Source organism: Eurypyga helias, unplaced genomic scaffold, assembly GCF_000690775.1.
Source record: "Eurypyga helias isolate BGI_N326 unplaced genomic scaffold, ASM69077v1 scaffold5060, whole genome shotgun sequence".
Classification (NCBI taxonomy): domain Eukaryota; kingdom Metazoa; phylum Chordata; class Aves; order Eurypygiformes; family Eurypygidae; genus Eurypyga; species Eurypyga helias.
In genome coordinates, this window is record NW_010224922.1 from 53475 (window position 1) to 69455 (window position 15981).

Sequence of the window (15981 nt, forward strand, 5' to 3'; positions counted from 1 at the left end):
CTCATGTGAGCTTGTTTTAGACTAGGGAGCTCAGGCCTGTTGCAGCAGCCTGGATCCAGCACAAAATGAAAAATCTGCTGTGGGAGACAGGTAAGGAGTCAGCTAGGGATCACCTATGTCATACTGATTGCTACAGACAGTGTTCTTCAGGGAGTTGCTAACTGCGTATGGATCTGGCCCTCAGTGCCTACCTCTACTTGCATGAGAGGCAATGGGGATGCCAACTGCCTGATGAGGATGATGGGCGGAGTGAGGCTGCTGCCACAAGCAGTGTTTTATCTGGGAATCTGTGTGCCCCAGAAGAGCTGCACCCGCTCCCAGGTGATGCCTCCCTTGCCTCATCCAGCCTGTGGCTGCACCCTGTGTGCTGGCAGAGGAGGGCCCTGGCTCTGCCCTGGCTGCTGCTGACACAGCCTGCCTTGTGCAAGGCTGCCTGTGGGGGTTTTCATAACGTGTCTTCCTGAAGTCCTGTTTGCTGGAGCAGCCCTGCTTCCAGGTACTGCGCTTCTTGGAAAACTCTTCTTCCTGTAGGCAGGCTTTGTGGGCTAAATCAGGTGTGAACGTGGGTTGCCTCAGCTCCAATGCTTCCTCCTCGGTGCTGCATGAATGCCCACTGTGTGTTCCCTGAGGATGGGCTGTGCCCGAGAAGGGCACGGGTTGCAGCTCATCGGCTATATGTCGCAGCCGTACTGGGGCTGACTGCACTGGCCCAGGCCACCTCTCCCCTGGGGACTTGGGCTTCTGCCTGTCAAAGCAGGATCAGGCTCCTGCCTGGCACAGTGGGGAGGACCTGGCATGACCAGGCAGTGCTGGGGTCCTGCAGCTTGTGGGAAAGGGCCCCCCGGATGTCACAAGCTCATGGTACACTCTACTTGCGTAAACCAGCAGCACGGTGTACTTCTATTACTCATCTTCCATCGTCTAATGCGTTTTTGGGTTCCTCAGTTGCTGCGCTTAGCGTACAGCTGTGTGTGAGAGCCCCGCTGGCAGCAGCCTGTGCACAGCTCGTGCTGGAAGTCCCCGAATGCTCTCACTGGGTGACTCCTGGCCATGCACTCACCCAGCCCTAATGCCACAGCTCTTCCCCAGCCTCCTCTCTGGCTGCAGATCTGACCCTCTCCAGTCCCTGTGGGGTGATGGATGAGCTGTGGTCCCACACATCTCCTGTCATTCTAGCCTGCATTTGGAGTCTTTATAAAAATCCTGCTATGGAAAGGCAAGCAAATTAAAATCTCCTTGAATTTCCTTAACTGTGGACACTGGTTTGTCCTCCCACCCTGAAAACATCTGTAGTTATTGATTTAAACTTCTGTGCCCACTGAAGGAATAATCTTGTATATACAGCAGGGCTGCACATCTAAAACCTACAGAGCTGGTTTGAAATGGATTTTTGCTAACGTGGTATAAGGGCTGCATGACTATCTTTGTTTCAGTTGAGCTGCATTGATTTCAGCTTAGTTTATGTTGATTGTGATCAGAGTTCAGATAAATCAGGTTAATTGCTCTCTTAAACCAAAAGAGGTGATTACTCAAGTGCCTTTAAATCACTTCAAAATGATATTTGAAGTTGAACCAGTACAATTGTTTGTACAAGGCCTCAGCAAGGAGCTCTGCTTTGTTGCAAACTCCATCATGTAAAGCACCAGTTGTCCTGGCATTTTTCTGGTGTGTATTTCAGATATGAGACTTCTTAATTTTTGTTCTGTTTTTCATAACTTAAAGCACTATTTCCTCTTCTCAACTACATGAGCCATGGTAGCAGGTTAGACTATCCCACCACATGCTTTAGTTGGCAAGCGATTCTGGAAAAACACACGTTGTCACAAGTAAACATACAAGAACATTTCCTTTACTTGCTACCTCTGCCCACGTCTGCAGGGTCACTTCTTGCCTCCTCACAGACCTGCTGCCCCGTGGGTGGGTAATTGTTACCTGTGGTCTGGGTTGGGGATGGCACGGGGCTGCTCCTGCGGCACCCACGAGCTGTGGGCACTGGCAGCATCTGTGCGGTGCCGCAGCAATGCTCTGTGTTGTCAGTCGGCAAACTCTCATCTCCAAATATTACCTGAGCAGTTATGAGGGAGGGCTTCAGTCACTAGCCTTTCTTTCCAACAAGCTTAGGCTCCCTGATGAACAAACACCAAGGTCAACCTTGTTAACAAAGAATGCTTTCTCTGGGCTGTACAGGAGATACTTGGCTACAAAACCCAAGGCTGGCGGAGAGCCTTGTGCGTTGCTGGATACTTCTTGTCCTTTGGGGCTCTGCTGCTGCTCTTCTACTGGAAGCCGGAGTGGGATGTGTGGGCAAACTGCATACACTGCAGCTTGGAAGACGCGGACGTCGTTCTGCTCAGAACAACAGTAGGTGAACCCTCCTAACTCGTTGTTTGCAGAAACTATTGTTTTCACAGACAGGGTGGCCTGGCTGTCTTTTCTGTATGATGCAGCCAGTTAATATCAATTTCCACTTTCCCAAGTGGAGCAGCTGGGATAAGACAATCTTCAGAGGACCGACCACTTTTATTTGCAGAGTTTGAAATACTGCATAAAAGACAATGTTGACGCTAACAAGAGCGCAGGTACTCTGTCTGAAGGCTGGGCACCAAGCAGACTTCGGGCATTGCCACTGCCCATCCTCAGGCTCCGGTAGCTGCCCTCTGCCACCATCATGTTCCGTAAAACAGCTCTGCCCCTTCCTTTACGTGCATGGGGTGCAGCCAACTGGCTTCAGCAGAAGGATCATCTTCAGAAGCTGTGGCTGTTAGTAGCCTTTCTGCTTTAAAGTTATTGGAGAATGCCAAGGAGATGGGTTTTGGAGAGCTAGATTTCAGGCATGAGTTATATTCTGAGAGTCCATGACTGTAAACTAAAACCCAACCCGATTCTGGCAGAGCAAATGCTGAAGACACTTAACAGTCAATGTGGCAATGATATTCCTAGAATGATTGCACTCAAACCACTGAATATGTAATCTAATTCTCATTGTAACGAGTTACATTAGTCTAAACTGATTAAAGGACAATTCAGTCTGACAAATGCATGTATAGCGGTAAAACAGAGTTGCTTTTGGCTATGGATGTGTAGTAAATAACACAGCATTATAGGATTTTTGTATGGCAAAGGAGCTGGTGCTGAGGACTCAATGTTCACACCAGAAGTATATCAGAAAACTTTTACTTCCAACTGGCTCTAGGTTGATCCCATAGGCTAAATATCCACCCAGTAGCTATTGAAGCACCTCTTCCGGTTTAGTTTCTTCATCTCTGAAATTACTCTGCTGCATGACCCAGAGCAAATGCAGATGATTGTGAGACTGACATGGAAGTGCTTTACTGATTGATACTAAAACACTGTTACCACTGTCCCTGTTACTACGGACTAACATTTGCTATGATTGCAATGATGCCACAGTACTGCAGTTCTCTGGGAATCTCAGATATACCTCCCAGTATCACAGGCAACGTTTTGGGTTGACACTGAACTGTGCTCTATTTCTCTAGGATGAGTTTCAGAGATACACCCGGAAGAAGGTGACCTGGATTGATGTGTCTACATCGGCACTACCTGTTGGTAGTAACGCAGGTGGTCCTCTTGTAGCTGATAAAGACTCTGTCATAAACAGAGCCATAATGAAGCCACAGTTAAAGGTAAGTCATCTATCAAACAGAAGAAAGGTGGCAGGGAGGAGGTGGGTGAAAATAGGAGTCAAGGCACCTGCAGGGTCTAGAGGGTGCTCTGTCAGCATCCTCCTGCAAATCCTGTTTACATAAGCTCAGGTTTTCCCTGAAAACATGCGTAAGCATTTCTGTAACAGAGATGGTTTTCCCTTGAATGGAAAAAGGAATTTATGTTATTTGGTCTTGCAGGTGAGATGTATCCAGGTGCAGAAAATTCGTTATATATGGGACTTTTCTGTAAAAGAATTCAAGAAAGTTGGGTGAGTGTCAGCAGCCTGTTACAAAAGCCTTTGAGGTAAGGGAGTCCCTTGTCTGAACTTTCTCCTGTTATCCTAGATCATTAGAAGACAGCAACACATGTCATGGCATACACCACAAGTTTGGAGCTGGCCTCACAAGTGAAGAACGGAAGATCAGGTATGGCCTACGTATGAGTCAACCTCTGGGCTAATTGTGACAGTGTGACCTGTCAATTCTTCCTTTCAAATTCATGTGAGCTTCTTGCTACTCACCTGAGTAGTAAGGTAGTGCAAGCTGCGTGGGTGACATTCAGAAAGGTGCAAAATCATTATCCCTTACACCTTATGAGCTCATCTTCTCAGTAATGCCAGGCTAAGTCTGGGGAAAACACCACCGCTTTCACCTTGGGCTCAGGGCGCAGCAAGCCGTGACTGGCTTCCTTTGCCATTTTCTCCTTGAAAGTCCTCTGGAAAGCTCATCACAGTGTTTAGCACCAAACTGAAGATCTCGTCAACAATGACACGGTAAAATTCTGCATCTGTGTGAAGTCCTCTCAGATACAATATCTTCCCGAGAGGTTTATTTGTCCTGCTCAGCCATATGGTGCTCCCAGGACTTAACTTTTTTAGATAAGTGTTAATGTTATTTGGGCACGCAGTTTTCCACATGAAGTTTTAAGCTACGTGACTAAGCTGTAACATGGGAAACTCTTCTCCACCTTCCTACAGGCAGCTGGTGTGTGGGCCTAATGCCATCGAAGTTGAAATTCGTCCTATTTGGAAGTTACTTTTTAAAGAGGTCAGTAAGTCAGACTGACACTTGATGGGACAGGTCTGAAGTGTTTTGAAGACTTTATCTGGGCACACTGGGATGGGTGGTTGATGCTTCATAGACATAAGCCATGGAAAGTTGGTGAACCTCTTATGGCTGTTAGCACACGTTCCTGGCAGTAGATTACAGGGAAGAGTATGAAGCTGAGGATGCTGCACGCTTATAACAGCTAAATGTTCCCCTTATGATGGCTGTGTCCCTTCTTGGAGAGCAGGTGGGGGACTGATGCCCTCCTCTGCTGTAGGCTCTCGTTCCCATTAACATCTCCCATGAGCTGGGACATCTTGCCTCGTGACTGAGCAGTGGCATGCACAGGGAGTGCTCGTGCTTCCTGCAGCTGCTAGGGCTGATCATAGCCACATCACTGACTCTGTCCTTTCATGTAGGCTCTTGATAATGATCTGCAGTGAAAATGTTACCAGAACAACAAAGACACAATTCTTCCTCTTTAATAGCCTTGTTTTAGTAGTCCAGAGGTAGTACAAAGCATTGTACAAGCTTGCTTGTGGCCTCAACAGCAGTGTAAATCAGGGCTGGGCTTAAGAGTAGAGGAACAATTCTGCAATATTCCCATTTTATAATTGCCTTGTTTATCTAGTAACTTCCTTTTCTCTTACGACATAGATGCAAGACAATTTTTTTTCCTGCATAAATAAGGACTGTTCTTGGAGGACAGAGGACAAAGAAAAGAAAATGCATCTTGTGCATAAGAGAAGAGAAACGTATGGATTGTTACTTGTTGAGGCTGCATCTAGAAATGCTGGACATATATTTTGCCAACCTGTAAACAGAGGCTTTGCATACAGGTTACTGTCATGTCATCTGTGTTCACGTTAGTGGACTATGGATGCTACATGAATGTCTTTAAAACGGAAAAGCGCTATGAATGCTGGGACTCCAAGCTAGTATGTGTCTGAACTTTAAGTAGAGTTTGTTTGAAACACTACAAAACACACTAAAAGCTCCAGGGCTCCTGAAATTAGTTGGATTTGATGTTACCTGCCTTTCGGTCCCCCCCTGGAGATGGTTATGAAGAGAACGCTAGTGTATCACTCTAAAAAGTTTATTTAATTTGAACTTTGCACTTCCATCCAAGGCTGAAGCTTCATGTTTGAAATATTAATGGTGGTGCCTGGAGGCACTCATCCCCATAAGCTGGTGGTATTTCAGTCCAGATACAACTTCAGTGTCCGAAGACTGGCACCCTGATTTAGTGTCTGTCTCTTTGTCCTAGTGAATGTCGAAGAAAATATTAAATATTCATTCAGGGACCAAATTTGTCAGATGAATAATTCATTTTGGTTCCAGTCTTTATGCAGAAAGCTCTTTCAGTGGCTATTTTAGTTATACCAGTTCTACAGAAAAGTCTGTCACTTCTTCAGACAAGCCCGGTGGTGGGCAAATCTCTGAAAATCTTCACCTAATTTTTTTGCAGTGAATTAGGTATCACAATAACCAAAATTATATTCTCAGATTTCCGTGGGGCTTGTGGCCTGTTTTAGCATGAGACATTGAAGTGAGTGATGACAGGGGTTGTAAGGCTGACACAGTTTAGAGCAGCTTAAAGTTTGGAAGTATGAGGAAATCAAGCCTTCCTTTTAGCTGTAGTTTAATACTGATTACTGATGGCCCCACAGACCATTAGCTCTTTACTCTTTTATTTTTTCTAAATAAATATCATATTCCCATTGAATTTCTTAAATCACAAAGCATTAAAGGCTTTTACAGTAATTCAGTCTTTTTTTCTTTTCCCCCACATTCGGGTAGAGTCTCCTGTGTAGCAATTACTTAGCACCCAAAATGTGAAGGTCACCTTTGTTAGATGGCTACAATGGGAAGCCAACAGGCTCAAGGTCCCCTAAGTCTGACTTCAAGTTGCTGCATAGTTGCTGCTGCATAGAAACTGGTTAGCAACAGCTTTTAATTACAAACACCATGAACTTTGGCTAAACCGGTAAGTTCAGAGCTGGAGACTATTAACACTCCAAAACAGCTCGGAAAGAATGCTGCCTTGGTATGGCAAAACAACCCTTTAAGTTGGTGTTTAAGACTCCTGGATGCTGCAATGAAACGTTCTCGCATCTTCCCGCACTCTGTCTCTCCTGATACATGTTATGTCCATCCCCTGACACGCGTTTACATTTGTGTTTGCAGATTTTAAACCCCTTCTACGTGTTCCAAGCCTTCACCCTCACGCTGTGGCTGAGCCAAGGCTACACTGAATATTCAGTGGCCATCATAATCCTGTCAATTATTTCTATTGGCTTAACCGTGTATGACCTCAGACAGGTGAGTCTGCCATGCAGCCTGCCAGCTCCCCATCCTGTACCCAGCTAGCAGTTTCATCTCTCACAGACACAACTAGCTATTTATATGCTCTTTCTGGCTATTCTTTATTGCTGTGTATTCTGCAACAGATTTATTTCTATAGAAGAGTTAAAAGGGTCATACCAGGGTCTTGGACTTCCCAAGAATTAAAGAAGATTGAAGTCTCATATCTGGGGTTTGTAAGACTTTACGAAGGTGGACTATACCATGAGTCTGGTTCCTACTATTATTTCAGGAGGATTCCCTCCTTTTGAGGTTTGCTAAATAACAGGTCTTAACAGTGAACAGACATGGCTTTTTATTTCTCAAATATGTTCATCACTGTCATGGATATACAGCTGCTTGGAAGAATTTTCTCACAGTCTCAGCTCATTGAGTTTTTGACCTAAAGCACTCACCCGTGATAAACCTGAAATTTTCAGTCTCTGGCAAAGGCAAATAGATTGAGCTGCATCTTATGCAACTTTTGCCTGTCACTGAGTATCCTTATGCAGCCCCGTGAGGTTCTGATGCTTCCTGCTGGAATCACAGAAGGTTCTTGCTGGGAATTTGGAAAACATTTCCTTGACTTCTGAACCCCCTTTAAATACACAGGGAAGGCAAAAATCACATGGAGAAAGATTGTGAATGAAAGTACAGACAGGAAAGAGAGTCTCTCTGGTCTGGATATTAAGTATCACATTCCTCTGTATTGTTAAGGTTTAAAAGTTAAAATGAACTGGGGATTCCTGGGTTCTGGTAAATGTTTTGTTAATCTTCAGGAAAAATGTAAGGGTTGGAGGACAGCATGGAGAACTATAGTCTCTGCAGACAGCACAGTGTGAATAGAGGTGATGGCAGGGTGAAGGGGTGGCAGCTCTGGGGTGCTCTGACCTTACTGTCGTGTTCCTATTCTGCTACGCAGCCAGGCACAGCTCATGTGGTCTCCAAATTCACTGCTAAAATCATTGTTCCAGCACTGAATTACTGGGGAAGGGCAAGATTTGGCCCCTAGAAAGATGCCCTGAGAAGGTGACATGGCAAACTGCTCTGTGAAGTGCTGCCCAGGAGGAGGCAATTTTAATTTAACTTGCCCTTCCAGGTGCTGGCTTTTGATAGAGTCTGCTCCGATCCCCCCGGGCTGGCGGAGGCACAAGGTGCATTCCCTGTGCAGGTCGCAGGCTGGCGGGGCTTTGGGCACTGGCTGCTCAGGGGTGCCATGATGAGGAGATGCTCTGCCCTGCCAAGGGTATGCTGCACGGGCTGCTTTCGGCCAGGGCTTTGCAAATAGCTGGGGCTTTTGCCAGCACAGGTGTGTTGGTTGCGCACCATGTTTCTGTATCTCTGACTAATATCTACGGGCTGACGAGCACTCCCATGTTGAACACGCACTCGCTTCTCTTTGAGCGTACCTTTGTACTTAAAACACTGGTGTCGCGTCCTGCTATTGCAGAGCGTGAAGAACAGATGAGGTCCATTCAGCTTTTTTTGGCAAGGCCAGTTTTATTGTGTGACTGATAATTTTGGCAGGAAGAATTACAATGTTTGAGGCCTCCGGATATTCTTCAAGCTGGCTTGACATCTTCACATGAACAATGCGAGTGAAGAAATCCACACTCGGGGATTAGTTTTTTGCAATTGCAGCTTTTAAATCAAGATAAGGCTTTCTCTCTAATGGCCTTGCAATGACAGTTGACTTCATCATTATCTCAGGATATGTAATTGTCTGAATTAGATTGCAAAAACTGGCAAAGCACAGACACCCAGCTAAATTAGAATTTCTGTTTTTCTTCTTGCAATGGCAGTTTTGTAACAGAAGTCTCAACAACTTGGTTGTCCGGTTGGTAGCCTCTGAGCAAGGATAAAACCGTTGAGCACAAAGAAACCCTTTGCGAAGGGATCGCAGATAGCGAGGCCGCAGCTAAGGAGACTGACTCTGGCATGAAGCAGGTACAGCCCCTTGAAGGCCAAGGGAGACACAGCAGCATAAGTCAGAAGCAAACAAGATCAGGTCCATGTTCCCACAGCAGCTTGTTCTAGGTTAACCTGATGAACTCAGATCCTGACTTTGCATGAGCCATGTGAAATCTCGCCTGGATAAGTCACCAGAGCTCAGTTTCTGTGATGGTTAGCGTGATCCCTGCGTTGTAACCTGCTGCTTCCCTTGAGTATTGGTGTTTCAACACTGCAATTGCTTTCCCACCAACAGCAGTCGACCAAGCTGCACGACCTTGTTGAGGAGCATAACAAAGTCCAGGTTACAGTCTGCACGAAGAGGGAAGGTGAGTCATCTGTCTCATTTTCCTCATCAGCCTATATAATTAACTAACATGTTGAAATGTATCTGGAATTGCACAGCTCCTGCTGATTTGTATGGCTGAAACATGAAGGGCGAGCTGCAGGGAGAGTGGGGCAGAGGGAGGTGAGCCGGGCAGGGCAGTGAGAAGTGTGGGCACAGCCTATGTGGTGTGGTAATGATGCATCTGCATCATTATCATCTGGATCTGCAGCATCTGTAATGATATAGGTGAGACTAGTAATTTGTGTTAAGAGTCGAACGGCTTGGAAAATTTAATTTCACAAACAAGCAGCTAGATAATAACTCTGGCCTTCCAAGACCTGCTTCCCTGCTCTGCTATAGGCTACTTTCCCAGTCTTGTCAAGTAACTTGTGAGCGATTTTCACGGAGTCTAGATATATGGCTCCCACCGAGGCATGCTCTTCCTTTGCCGTCTCTCAGTTCCTTGCCTGTAAATTAGGGGTTGTAGCTATTTTTGCCTCCCAAGCATGTTGAGATGGTGATGGGATATGTAATTGCTGGGGTGATGGGAGATGTAAAAGCCTTGGATAGGTTTTCTTGCTCAGAGTGGTTTATGGAAACTAAGCAAATAGAACTGAAGAGAACCACTTGGAGGAAGGCGTGGGCCGATCTTTGTGCTGTTGCTTTTTGATCAGTACTATTTCTAAGAAGCACTGGCCTTAAATCATGGAGGGTAGAAGTTTAGTGATGATACGTGTGCCTTGAGATGTTTTAAAATTGCCCGAAATTTGTGCACAAGTAATGCTCCTCTTTGTTTTGTTCTACAGGTTGCAAAGAGCTGGAGTCTCGTTACTTAGTCCCTGGAGACATGATTCTTTTAGATGGAAAAAAGCTCTCTCTCCCATGTGATGCTGTCCTGATTGATGGAAGCTGTGTTGTGAATGAGGGGATGCTCACAGGTGCAGCCTTGGAGTTTGAAATAACAACACCCTGTGTAGATTATCTGTCAGGGAGTGGTCTCTATCTGTTCTAACAGCAAATTGTTTACTATTTATTAGAATAGTTTGCAGCAGGAGGTGGAAAAACTGTGGCTTGAATAATTTGCAGCTGTCTTGGGCATTTGGACACTGCCATTTTGTAATATGCATTTATTATCCACATTAAAAAAAGTAGGATTAATATATTGTCAGGATTAGAAAGTGAAAATACTCAAATACACAGAATGTGTGTGGGGTTTTTTTAGTTTTCAGATTTAGGTCTTGCAGCAGTGCTGTTCCAGCAGGCAATGTATGAGCACAGGGGTCACTGCTATACCTAAACATTGAGACACTAGAAGGCATCAGTTTGGGTTGGGGCAAAATTTGGCCCCAGCCCATCGATAGAAGATGCTCAGAGAAACCATCTGATGCACTCCGAAACTAGAATTTTAATGGCTGTCACCATAAATCTGGGTGTGTAAGTACATAAACAAGCTGATTCGTCAGGCAGGCTTGAGCCCCTAAAGGGTGCTGTTGCTTTCCAATGTGCACAATCTGATAGACTTTTAAACCCCTCTAAGTGAAGCTCCACACTGTCGTTCTTAGGTGAAAGCATTCCAGTTACTAAAACCCCCTTGCCCCTCACGGAGAGTCCGATGCCCTGGAAAACCCACAGCATGGAGGACTATCGGCGACACGTCCTTTTCTGTGGGACAGAAGTTATACAGACAAAACCAACGGGCCGAGGGCCAGCGAGAGCCGTCGTGCTGCAAACTGGTATTGCTTTTATCGTTTGCTAACCGGCAGAGGGGAAGCAGCAGCCCCAGAGGCTGGTAGGAGAGATGGTTTCTGCTTGTAGTTCAAGTCCAGCACAGGTCTGCCAGCCCTGAGAAGTGCTTGTGCCACCGGATAGCTAAGGCTTGTGCCTTGTTACCGGTTTTGCAAAGCACTGATGCGGTACGATGCCGCTCTCACATACACTACGCGTGGCACGTGTCTCCACACAGGGTTCAATACAGCTAAAGGCGACCTGGTGAGATCCATCCTCTACCCCAAGCCAGTGAACTTCAAACTCTACAGAGATGCCTTCAAGTTCATCGTAGGCCTCTCCGTCATTGGCGTGTTAGGACTCATCTACACCGTGTGCGTGTTCGTGTCCCACAAGGTAAGTCCGAGGGATGCCCCGGTGCCAGCTCGGAGCCCTCGCCTCACTCAGATCCTTGGAATATTGTTCACTTCTGTAATTCAGTTTTCTGATGCCAGAAATGGTGGGGGGAGAAGGAGATGGATAGAACTAAGCAAAATAAATGTCACCCCCAGGGGCAGAGCTTGGGGTGCGCTGCTCCTGCACAGGGGGTGTCGGGGTCCCTGAGACTGGTGGTAGCAGGGCAGGGAGGCTGTGCCCACTCCAGCGCCCCTGCTGCTCTCGCTGTTTGCAGAAGCCGGTGTCAGATGTGGTGTCTATGGCTCTCCTCCTCCTCACCGTGGCTGTGCCTCCCACTATCCCTGCTGCCTTGACAACAGGCACCATTTATGCCCAAAGGAGGCTGAAGAAAAAGATGATTTTCTGCATCAGCCCACAGAGGATTAATATCTGCGGAGAGATCAACCTGGTTTGCTTTGACAAAGTAAGGCGCTTCCTGGGGCACTGAAAGATGTTGGGGGCTGTTGGGAATGTGGGATATTTTTTTTTTTTTTCTTCCCCCCCCACCCCATATGCCCTGATCTGAGCCCAGGGAAAAATCCTCCATGGATGCCCATGCAGCAGGGTCACACTGCGGGGAGGAGGCTGTGTACTTACCTTGCCTGGGAGCTGGGGAAGGACATCTGGGGATGCACAGGGAGAAAGGGGGTAGGCAATAGCAGGGTAAATAAATATTTATTTAAATTTAGACGGGCACACTGACAGAAGACGGACTGGACCTGTGGGGCATCATCCCTTCTGAGGGAGGCGGGTAAGGAAGGATTTCATTTAGTGACGACTAATCTCCAGTATGAATGTACTGCCCAAATCCCAAATGTCTCTTTAGGAGGGTGGTGGTTGTGTAGGATATGGAGAGCCGGCAATAGAATGCAGCAAGAGACATTTGGGAGCGCTGGGGGAGGGAGAGTGCGATGGGTGTCCCTGCTCAGCCCCTTCCCTCCAAGGAGGGCACCTGGGTGCTGCTGTGGCAGTTGTGCCCATAAAGGTCGCTGCTACTTCAAGACAAACAGAAGTCAGCAGCAGCATGAGTGCATTTAATTAGCCGGAGGGGATTTGGAGAATGTGCACACAGCTTTTCAATTATGTCATTTGCAGCATAGTTCAATAAATATTCTTAATCTAGTCAATAAACCTTTCATCATTTAAATGTTAGGATAGTGCTCCTTCTCTTGAAATTAAGTATTGCTGACTTTGGTGTCTGTTGAATCTTACTTACGTACATTCTGTAAATGCTGTGAAAAATCCATGAGACCACAGATCAGACCTGCCAAAGCTCAGGTGTCCTTAGGGACTCCCTCAAACCCATGGCAGGCTCCATCTCAATTTCAAGCCCAAAGGCCACTGAAATCATTAAGGAATAACCACTGTGTAAACATTAAACTTGACTGTATGGAGAATTATACTATTTAATTCATATTATTACAGTACAATAACAGGCTTCAGCTCTGCAGTGCCTGGTATGCTGAACTCAAAATATTAATCTCTTGCAGTGGTGAGGACAAATCACACACCCCATATCTACTCCCAGGTTTTCATTAGTAGCTGTTAATATATCAGATACTTCAACACCACAGAGATAATCATGCCATAATGAATGAAAGGATTAATTCATTGCAAGGGGAGAAAAATCACATTCCAAATACTTCCTCAAAGGACAGAGAAAATTACTATCTGATGCAAATTAATGAGGAGAAATTAATAAGTGTCAACCAATAAAGTACTCTTCCAGTGGGACCAAACCGCAGGCACATAGTACAATCTCTTCCTGGCCCTCCTCCAGCTCACCAGGCAGGCCACCCTGCATAGGTGAGTGCTGAACGGGCTTGGAGCCCACCAAAAGGCAGGCAGCTCTGTGCCAGAGTGATTTCCATCAAGGTAGACTTGCAGGTGCTGTCTGCTCACACGACCAGCAGAACAAAACCGGACCTATGTATCAGAAAAAAATCATGTAATAAAAAACCTCTGTAACGTATCAAAATGTAAATCTACTTTGCAGCCATGTCCAATCTGCACCCAGCTGGGAACCAGTGCTGGTGGCTTGCCAAAACGCAAGGGGGAGCTATTGCTGTCTGCATTGATCTCATTACCCTATTTGCATAATTACTCTTTCTTAAATGTTTACGTTTTTAAGTGTATTATAAAACTTTCAGCTGAGCTGAATACTGCGAGGCAATCGCAGTAAAGGAATTTCCTTCAACTTGTAAAATATCCTATTGTACCTTTAATAAGATATAAATGTTTGTTGGTTTTATGTGATGTTTAGCAGTTTCACAGTGTCTCTCATGTATTAATTAATTAATAACCCAATTATGACCAGGCTGGGAACAAGGTATAATTTGCTGGAAAGAGAACAGTCTTTGGCCCAGAGGGATAACAGGTCCTGGATTCATTGTTCCTCTTAACAGAGCTGCGAGCTGTCACGCTGCTCGCTTCCAGATTCATTTCACTGTGCCTGTGTTAGTAACAGGGGCTGCTAGTGGTGATCAAAGGTAAATAAAACATATTTAAATTTATTCTTAACATGCCAGCCTAAATGGTAATGGGCTGTGCTGTGGTCTGGCAGGCACGGCGTGTCAGCCAGGCAGTTTCTTAGAGGGGAATGTGTGTGTAAGAAAAGAGGACGCTGAGAAGGAACTTTCATGATGAAATTACAGAGCCTTCACCCAGCCCAGCCTCCCGTGTTCAGTCTGTACTGCGATGCCAAGGAGGGAATAAACCCCAAGGCTCTCCACAGAAAGAAACTGGGGTATGAATCTTTGGCAGTGTGCATTGTTATAACTCAGCAGGAGTCGCTAACTTCCCTGGTTTTAAAACCAAGGCGTGAGGGGCAAACATCTGTGTGTGTGGCTACGCAGGTGTAAAATCTACCACTGGAGGTGAAGGTCAGGCTTGCTGTGGCTCTCCCATGTCATTCCCGGGGTGCTGAGAGAGGGCTGACAGCGCTTACCCACCCCGCTGGGTGCACAGCACCAGCCCGAGCAGATGCACAAATCTCCTAGGGCGCATTGCCAAACTTCTCTGAGATCCCTGCGGCACGCGGTTTCCTCTCCAGTAGCGTCTTCTCTGCTTTGTCTAATACCAAACAGCAATTGTTAAGCAGGACTCCTGTGCCAGCCCCCCCTGAGTGTTTTACCACCTCAATTACTTCACATCAAGTAGAAAGCGTGCTCATTAATTATTAGGTATTTTTGGCCTCATGAATATATCTGACCAGTTAATAGAAGGATGGGTAGGATAGTCTGTTGCTTACTGGGCTCAGCTCTGCTGACTGCAGCAGGGCAGCACCTGTACGCGCTAGCTGAGGGCTTGTGGCTCTGCATCCTTCTTACAGCGGTCACACTAACCTTCTGCTTTGATTTAGGTTTCAGGAAATCCATAAGTTCCCATCCAGCACCCCTCTGCCCTGGGGACCCGTGTGCGGAGCCATGGCGAGCTGTCATTCAATGGTGGTTTTGGATAAGAAGATTCAGGGGGATCCGCTGGACCTGAAAATGTTTGAGGGCACACACTGGGTAATGTGACTTGCATCCTCTGCACACATCCAAAACATGGAAACCCCCAGCCCCTGGGGGCTTACTCACAAGTCAAGTTCAAATGCATACCCATAGGGGAGGCTCCTTTGCAGTCCTGGCCATAACAGCTGGAATTCGCTCTGTTATTTCTACTAATTTCATGACAGACTTGCAGCACTGTAGTTATTTTTGATAATCCAGCCATCATTTTCCTTGGGGCTGCCTGCTTTTGCTCTCTGTTTGATTTGGAAATGATGGAGTGTAAGGAAGCGGAGGGGGGGAGCCTGGTTGCTGCTTGCTGGAAGATGATCGGACTGCACTGTTGGTCACATAGTGGAGTGCAAGTCAGCCCAGGAAACACAGGCAGGTCTTTATGCCCTCGTGCTAAAGGCTCTTACCTCTGGTTAGCAAAGGGACATGGAGAAACAAAGGCTGGAGCCTCCAGCTGAGTGAACAGCACGTCTCAGAGCAACCTGTGGAGGAGGTGAGAGATTGAGCCTTGGGGCTCATCTGCAGGGACAGAGAGTAGCTTGGGTGGGAGCAGGATGGGAGGGGGCATGAGAAGGGAAGGGGTTGCTCCTCTCCCTGCCACATCTTAGCCTGGAGAGGTTCTGGGTCTTTGCATTTAACTGCCTCATCATCTTTTCTCCTTCAGCCTTTTGCTCCAGAGAGATTAATCAATAAGTAAAACAGATGGGAGCTCTTCCAGCAGCCCTGCGGGAAGGTGTCAGGCTGGTGCTTGCTCCTGTGGAAGAGCAGGCAGCAGCAGAGCTGCGTGACAGCAGAAGGGGACTGTGAGGGTGAATGAGGCTCAGCAGCATGTGAAGGAACCAAGCTGGAGGGCTAAAAGCATCCTACACTGAAAATTACCCCCCTGTTTCTGCACAGAACTTCAGTGTGAGTCTTTTAAAAGTGTGAGCCTGGAAGATAAAACCAGATAGATAAGGACTCTTATTTCTCTTTCACTTCATCA

At 46.5% G+C, this 15981-nt stretch overlaps 1 protein-coding gene across 1 annotated transcript in view; it reads left to right on the forward strand.

Annotated features, from left to right (window-relative positions):
* The window catches only part of ATP13A5 (ATPase type 13A5), a 31425-nt gene that overhangs the window by 1266 nt on the left and 14178 nt on the right, over positions 1 to 15981 (forward strand). Inside the window, exons 2-14 of the mRNA XM_010147169.1 lie at positions 2188 to 2361; positions 3501 to 3647; positions 3867 to 3937; positions 4014 to 4094; positions 4646 to 4715; positions 6903 to 7037; positions 9265 to 9337; positions 10143 to 10274; positions 10899 to 11069; positions 11300 to 11457; positions 11732 to 11920; positions 12186 to 12247; positions 14858 to 15008. Coding sequence (XP_010145471.1) covers positions 2188 to 2361; positions 3501 to 3647; positions 3867 to 3937; positions 4014 to 4094; positions 4646 to 4715; positions 6903 to 7037; positions 9265 to 9337; positions 10143 to 10274; positions 10899 to 11069; positions 11300 to 11457; positions 11732 to 11920; positions 12186 to 12247; positions 14858 to 15008 — 1614 coding nt within the window. The remainder of the gene's footprint in view (positions 1 to 2187; positions 2362 to 3500; positions 3648 to 3866; positions 3938 to 4013; positions 4095 to 4645; positions 4716 to 6902; positions 7038 to 9264; positions 9338 to 10142; positions 10275 to 10898; positions 11070 to 11299; positions 11458 to 11731; positions 11921 to 12185; positions 12248 to 14857; positions 15009 to 15981) is intronic.